The sequence below is a fragment of the Condylostylus longicornis genome, unplaced genomic scaffold (genome assembly GCF_029603195.1).
Source record: "Condylostylus longicornis isolate FDR11 unplaced genomic scaffold, ASM2960319v2 ptg000030l, whole genome shotgun sequence".
Lineage (NCBI taxonomy): Eukaryota > Metazoa > Arthropoda > Insecta > Diptera > Dolichopodidae > Condylostylus > Condylostylus longicornis.
Window position 1 is genome coordinate 10024133 of NW_026577999.1, and position 8251 is coordinate 10032383.

The 8251-nt window shown below is 31.9% G+C and overlaps 1 protein-coding gene across 3 annotated transcripts; it reads left to right on the forward strand.

Annotated features, from left to right (window-relative positions):
* Positions 1-1388: 1388 nt before the first annotated feature.
* On the forward strand, positions 1389-7817 carry LOC129607947 (protein pygopus-like). Of its 3 annotated transcripts, none has more exons than XM_055519220.1 (5): positions 1389-1797; positions 2599-5100; positions 5162-5266; positions 5414-6338; positions 6396-7817. In XM_055519220.1, exons 2-5 carry the CDS (start codon positions 2814-2816, stop codon positions 6520-6522), a joined length of 3444 nt encoding a protein of 1147 aa, XP_055375195.1. In that variant the 5' UTR covers positions 1389-1797; positions 2599-2813; the 3' UTR covers positions 6523-7817. The 3 variants fall into 3 exon arrangements, with proteins under 3 accessions (XP_055375195.1, XP_055375194.1, XP_055375193.1); XM_055519219.1 differs by having other exon boundaries at positions 5162-5344; positions 6396-7816; XM_055519218.1 differs by having other exon boundaries at positions 5162-6338; positions 6396-7814.
* The last annotated feature ends 434 nt before the right edge of the window (positions 7818-8251 follow it).

Here is an 8251-nt window from a genome sequence, read left to right on the forward strand (position 1 = left end):
AAATTATATTCATATATAACTGTACATATTGGGAAAAGTTTTTTACTGGCGAAAAATATTTTTAATTTAAAATTTTGGGCTGTACTAATTTACGATAAAGCATTTAAGGTGCGTTTATATATGATATTGTTTAACTTGTTCACAAATTTCAGTCAGCTTAAATTCATAAAAATTTAACCCCAGTTAAAATATAACCGGAGCGGTTACACTACAATTGTAACAAATGCCAAAGTCAAACAATCAAAATTGTCACATTTCAAGAACATTACCTTTAATTAAAAAATATGTGTAACATAATTCGAAGGTCCTTTATGTGTGTAAAACAAACAAAACACATTTTTTTATAATAGAAATTAAAACCAAAGAATTTTGACAGGTTTTTTGGAAACAAAATTTATCTCTTAGCATTTTATTTAAATGCAATTGAATGCTTTGCATAAAAACATCATTCAAGTCGGCTTGCGCCAGTATAGTATGACATTCATTTACATTTACAAATAAAATTCTCTTATAAATAAAATAACTCAATTATCAAACTCTGAAACTAGTTTTCAAATAATCCATTAAAAAACTAATGATATATAAATAAAAACTTTTCTAGGATGTTAAAATTTTTCAGGATAATAAGTTTTTAAGCTACATAAAAATACAATATCGAAATACATTTTAAAGTTTGACAGATGCAAAAAAAAAACACGCTCAAATGTAAGTAATGACATTTCAAAATTGTTTTATTTTTTAATTTTGAATCAGGTGTCTATCAAAATATAAATTTGATAGACAAATCACACAAGAAATTTGAACAACTTTTTTAGCTTATTGAAGCCAAGAAAACCGTTTTAAGACCTTAAGGGAATATGTTTTCTTTTCCCAGATTTGTGGAAAAATGGATTATGGTGATATAGATTTCAAAATCGATACAACCAGAGTATGCTCTTCAGATGGTACTTTACTTGCTTGTTTTTAGTTCATTACACATTACTTGACACTTGGCAAAAGGAAATTGGAGATAAGTAATTGCAATAGCACTTCTGCATTAAGGTTTAATTTGATTCGACTTTCTGAGAGTTTGGAACCGCCAATTTTATTATTAGTTTATATGCTATGCTGGACAACTAAATACAGTTCTTGTCAAATTTTTTTTTTTCAAATAAAGGGTAATAAAAATCTGCTCAGTTTATTTCAAACCAATCGAAGATTCAATGAACTTTTAAAACAAATAACTAATTCGAAATATCTGACTTTAAAACTTAAAAGCAAATAACTACCCCTTAAAAACTAGCAGTCGTTTCAGTTTGCTTTTATATAAAGAAGATAAAGTTGAAAATTTTTTCAAACGGTAACACGTAATATCAAATGTCAGAATAAATTTAGTTTGATCAGAAAGAGAAATGTAAATGGCCGCGGAAATAAGATTGTTGTGTACAAAGACGAAATTAAAAATAACTAAAATTAAAAAAATAATTTAAAATTAAGTGAAATATTTATACTAAATGTTTTAATAGCGAAAGACATATTAAAAAGTTTAAAATATTTGAAAAAAAATTAATTCTTTTATATAAGTTGCGGTGTTTTTATTGCACTTAATAAATTGAACATATTCGTACTTAAATACAAGCGAGACAAGTATAAATATAATAATTTGACAGTTCTCAATATCTTAATTTAATAAGTGTGTAAGAGAAAAGAATACATATTTCAAAATTAAAGTTAAATGAAAAGTAAAAAATTATATTTTGCAAAAGTAAATTTTCTTAACTTATTGACAAATTAAATGTAGCTTATTAAGATGACAAGGTTTGTATATTTTAAAACAGTTTAAATTAATTTAAATTTTTTTTCCAAATGTATTGAAAAATATAAAAATCTTTATAATGTACAATATGGATTAAAAGATTTTGTTGTTTTTTTGTTTTTGTTTTTTATTGCTGAAGTAGACTATGAAATTTTAAATGGCTGCTAAAGGCAGGTCGTAAAAACCATTGAAAGTTTATTGAATTTCTGATGTTAATTTTCTTTCATTGAAATAATATTAAAAAAGATTTTTATTTTTTCGTATTATTTCATGTAAATATTTAATTTTTTACATCGTTTCCGTCAAGTATCAAAATATTATTATCGTTTATATTGATGCAAACAATTTTTTCCATAATTAATATATATGTAAATTGGCAGATGAAATTAAATTTTTAGTGCTATGATATTAATTTTACGTAATGATATTAAATTTAAAATTATTTACATGACATGTGGTTAAAATTTCTTAAAATAAAATAATTTATCAAAATTAAAATGGGAATGTGTGTAGGTACCTGAATACTTACCTATACAATGTACCTAGGTACGTACCCAGCTACTTTTCATTCAAACACCTGAAAAATGTATGGAACTAAATAGTTTATTGTAACTACAGCAAAAATGTGTTTGTTTTTTTTACCAAAAGTGCATATATTTATTTATATTACCTGTACATATGTACATATTTTACAAAATTTAGTTTTCATGCTTAAAATGCGAAATAAATTTTAACCTTTATAAATTGTTCATCATATAATTGTGTTTTTGTAAATATACCAACAGATATGTTTATTTTTTCAGGCAATTTTTTCATTTCGAACCATTGTCTGATCTGTTAACGAAGGAACGAAAATGTAAGCATATCAAATAGCTTTGTTGTCAAAATGCTTGGATTGTCAAACTAATTTAAAAAGCAATAACATTAAAATATTAAACTAAACTCCAAGGAAAATAATATTTAGAAAATTCTGAAGAAAAAATATTGAGTGAATATTTTACTACAATAAAACTGCATTATGACTCATAACTTAGGAATGGCACCATATCGTTTCCCTGGGCCAGGAAATGGATTATGTCAGCCAAATTTTAAACACCCTTCAACCGATCCAATTTTTTCCGCTCCAAGTAAAAAACGGCGAAAGACATCGAATGCAAGTTCAGCAGCAGCTTCAGCGGCAGCTACTGCCCAATTATCATCACAAACAACACCACCTACACCACAGGATTTACTGCCACCACCACCACTAACGCCATATGGTGAAACAATAGTAGCCTCCAATCCTTTTGATGACACACCACCACCATCGCCATCATTACTAGGTCATCATTCGCCAATGGTTAATCATATGACTAACTCTATGAATAGCCCTATGGGCAGTCCAATGGGTAGTCCGATGGGGCACCCCCATCACGGTTCTCCCCATTTACATCCTCATCATATTGGTGCATCATTATCACCGCAAATGCAAATGCGTGGTGGCGTTGCAAGTTCATTAGGTTTAGGTAGTCCAATGAGCCCCATGGGGCCGCCATTACATAATACTTTGAATAAGGGATTCCAACAATCAAGTAGTGGGCCGATTGGGGGATCTGGCCCTATGGGTGGTCATCATCCAGGGATGCAGTGCAGTCCCATACCAGCTCATATAGCCCGTGAAGTAGGATCTGGTGGACCTATAAACCATCCGATGGGAGGTTCAGGATCAGCTATGTCACCTGGTGGAATGGGAAATATGAGTCCCATGAGTAATAGTTCTGGTGGCATGGGCCCAAGCTTATCTCCAATGAGTGCAATGTCTTCAATGTTAGGTGGAAGCAATAATAATAGCAATAATAGCCGACCCTCCAACTCTAATTCTGGTAGTACAGGCAATAGTTTAGGAGTAAATTCAAACAGCATGCAAACAGGACCCCATCCTGGCACTCAACGATCAGTTAGCAGTCCTATGAATTCTGGCGGACCTATCGGCAGCCCAATGGGATCTTTGCCAGTTGGATCTCCAATGAGTACTGGTAGAAGTAGCGTAGGAAGTATCGCGATGGGTAGTCCATTAGGTGGATCGAATCCGCCATCGCAGCAACTCAGTAATAGTCCAATGGGGCCCCCTATGCATAGTCCTTCGGCATCCACCAGTGGATCCAATCAGCTTCAACAAATGAAAAATAGTCCCTTAGGTTCATCATCACTTAGTCCTTCCGGTTCTATAAACGGAAATAACCAACAATCTCAGTCAATGAATAGTCCTATGGGACCACCATTGCAAAGTCCTTCGGCTCCTCCAAATGCATCCAACCAGCAATCGCAACAAATTAACAATAATATAATGGGATCCCCGTTACACAGTCCATTGGGTTCCTTAAATAACACTAATCAACAAACACAGCAAGTTACTAATAACTCTATGTCGCAATCGATTAATAGCACACCTGTATCTTTAAGCGGGCCAGTTCAGTCGCCGCAACATGGTAATAATAATATTATGGGTCCGCCGTCTCATAGCCCATCTGGAATTTTGGGTGGAAACAATCAACAACCTCAAATGAATAGTCCTATGGGTCCGCCTCTTCATAGTCCCTTGGGTTCCGCAGGCGGGTCTAATCAGCCGTCTCAACAAAATAGTCCCATGGGTCCTCCACTACATAATCCCTCAGTTTCTCCGAGTATAAATAATCAATCACAGCAAAACAATAGCCCCATGGGCCCGCCACTGCAAAGTCCTCCAAGTGTCTTTAGCGGAGCTAATCAACAGTCGCAGCAATTGAACAGTTCTTCTATGGGACCTCCCTTACACAACTCTTTAAATCGTTTAAGTGGACCTAATATACAACTACAACAAAATAGCAACCCTATGGGGCCGCCATTACACAGCCCTTCAGGTCGTTCTGCTGGATCTAATACACAATCACAGCAAATTAATAATAATCCTTCGGCACCTGCATTAAATAGCTCTTTAGGTCGTTTGAGCGGGCACAATCAACAATTACAACAAATAAATAGTAGCGCAATGGGTCCGCCACTTCATAGTCCTTTAGGTAAAGGATTTTCACAAATGAACAATGAAAGTGGATCGCCCTCTCCAAATAGTCATATTCCACCTAATTCTCGAATGAACATGCATAACGGCTCTGTGGGAATAGGACCGGGTAATATGAATACACCGTTAAATAGTGGAAGTAATTTAGGACGTGACGGTCCAAGCCCAAATTTATTAATGCAGCAACAGCATCAACTTAATCAAATGTCTTGCTCAAATACTATGATGCAAAAACAAAACTATGACCAACAAAACATAAACTCAGTGGGTAAGTGTATTTTTTTAACATACTGTTTATACGTCAGTTAATCTAATTACTTTAATTTAAGGTGGAAATTGTTCGAGTGGTGGTGCAAATATACAACAAGGAAACCCTCCAGTAATGAACCCGCAAAATGTTCCTATGAATAAAATGGGTGGGTTTCCTAATTCAGGTAGAAATATGAACAATAGCGGATTTAATAGCAATAATAACAATAATAATAGTAATAGTTTAATGTCTAATATATTAGGTAGTTCAATTAATCAGCCTAATATGTCACCTTATGGAATGTCAATAAACGCGAATATGGGTATTTCAGGTCCTCCTAACAGTGGCCCGCCAATGTCTGCCGGTTTGGGTGGGAATCCAGTAGGAATGTCTGCAGCTTTGTCGTCAATGTCTGGAAGATCTAACAATATGCCTGGTGGACCAGCAAATATGTCTGGGCCGCATATGTCAGGGCTTCCAGGTAGTATGTCAGGAATGCCGGGAAACATGCCGGGTATTCCAGGAAATATGCCCGGAAATATGTCGTTAGCCTCGGGGAATATGTCGAATATTCCAGGAAATATGTCAGGACTTTCAGCAGGTATTCCAGGTTCACCAGGAAACATGCCTGGAATTCCAGGAAATCACGGAAATATGCAAAGCGGAATGGGTAATATGTCAATGGCAGGAATGTCTTCAGGGCCAGGAATTATGCCAGGTGGCCCAAATAACAGATCTGGAGGTTCCAATGTTATGTCAAATGTTTCAGCTGGTATGTCAGCTAATCAAGGTAATATGCATGGTAATATGGGAAATATTAATAATATGATGGGAGGTTTGAATATGCAACATATGGGGCACATGGGGCCCCCAATGATGGGCCCTGGGGGCAGTGGTTTTCCTCACGGACCAGGTCATCAATCGATGCCCAACAATATGATTTCGGGATTAAATCATCCAATGGGCGGAATGGGAATGCATATGTCAAGTGGCATGGGTGGAAATATGAGCGGAATGGGTGGAATGGGCGGAATGTTAGGAATGGGGGGTATGGGAAATCCTATGGGTTTATTTTGCGGCCCAAAACCAATGCCAGTCAGTTCGGCAAAAATTTATCCACCAGGTCAGCCGATGATATTTAATCCACAAAATCCAAATGCTCCGCCAATTTATCCTTGCGGCTCATGTCACAGAGAGGTGAACGATAATGACGAAGCGTTATTTTGCGAATCTGGTTGCAATTTCTTTTTTCACAGGTGAGTCCTTTTTTCATTCATTTAATAGTTTTCCTATACTATTAAATAAAATTTTAGAACATGCGTTGGTATGACAGAAGTTGCTTTTGCAATGCTTACAAAAGAAGTGTTCGCTGAATGGTGCTGTGACAAATGTTTGTTTTCATCGCCAAAAGTTATACCACTGGTTAAAATTAAATGTTAAAATTTTTTTTTAGAAATTATAAACCATGTATGTATTTATAAAGTTTGTAAAATAATTTTAAATAATTGTAATTTTTTAGTCAGTTTTACAATTTATCTTTTCGTTTTCGTTCTTGTAAGAAAGGTTATTTATAAAACATTTAATATAAGTAGTGAACAAAAAATATAACAGAAATCCATCGACATAAGGACTTTTTTTAAATTTTAAATAGTTGTACAGTTTAAAGATAATTAGTTAAAAAAATAAATTTAAATTTCAAACAAAAAAAAAATAAAACTCAACTGAGTAAAAAAAAAGTATTAATATCATTGAATATTTTCTTAAATTAAGTAAAAATTTTACATCTCTAACTCTGATACAAATTTGGATTTATAAGAGAATTCGAAATTAGATGGAAAATTTCTAATCTAGTATATGCCTTATTAAAAATATAAGGAAGTTGAGAAGTTTAACCGAAAATTGAAATGCTCAGAATTCATTTTAAATAAAATCATATTGTTTTGGATGCTATATAATAAATTTAAAATAAGTTTTGATAAAATTTTAAAATTTATTAGTATTTAAGTTTAATTTAAACTAAAAACTTTAATTTAATTTTAATTGCAAAGCAAATCCTAACATTGCCTAACTATCGGAATCTCGTCAAAAATCTACATCAATATTGTAGATAATGAAGATCGATAAATATTTATAGAAAATATTAATATTTATCCCAAATTTTCTTTTGAAAGTCTGCTTTGATAACGTGCATGTGTAGCGTACAGAATGTATGACAACCAATAATCAAGTGCTTTTACCGAATTAATAGACATTTTATTTTTACATATCTAGTTGGTATATTAGTAACTTAATTGTTTTTAATGCTAAGAAAGAGATTTAATATATTTATATATTATATTTCTTTTACATAGATATATTCCTTTCCGAGCATATGAAATAGTAACGAGCCTAGAAAAGTCCATATTTATAATATTACAATCAAGTGATTTTAGGAACTCGTATAGTTTACATTAATATGTACATTGAAATTTATTGTATATTGTCCATTTTCAGTTTTAGTGTGCTAAACTTTTTCATTTATGCTTTATTTAAATAAAAATAAACTTTTCATTTTTGGCTTTAACCAATAGGTTTTTAATTTTTGTTATTACACAAAACTTCTTGACTGAGCAAGAAAAAAGAACAACTTTTGCTATTATTTGTAAAAAGAATGATTTTATTTTTTCTGGTATCAGGATTAGTCAAAATGATGTAAATTGTACAGATATTCTTTTTTAAATAATATATTTAAACTAAAACATAAAGAAATTAAAATAAAAATTTTAAGAAAAAATTAAGAAAATATAAAAAATAGAAAAATAAGATGAAATTATTAAACTGTAATTACTTATTATATGTAAGAGTTTCATCCAAACGTATATGCCATAAAAAAACTGAGAAATAATTTAAGTTTATCACAACTTTGCTTTAATTTATTTTTGTTTAAATTAAAATTAATGAAAGAAAGATGCTCATATTGTACTGAATTTGAATTATTCATTTGAACAAATAATTTACTCATTATATCTTTTTGATAATTTGAATTCTTTATTAAATTAAAATCAATAAGTACTAAAAATGTGTTATGTGAATCAATTATAATTGGCATTATTTTTACTACAAAGAGTATCATTAACAGATAAACAAACAAATAAAGTGAAAGAAATTACATTAGTGTACATTAAGTATC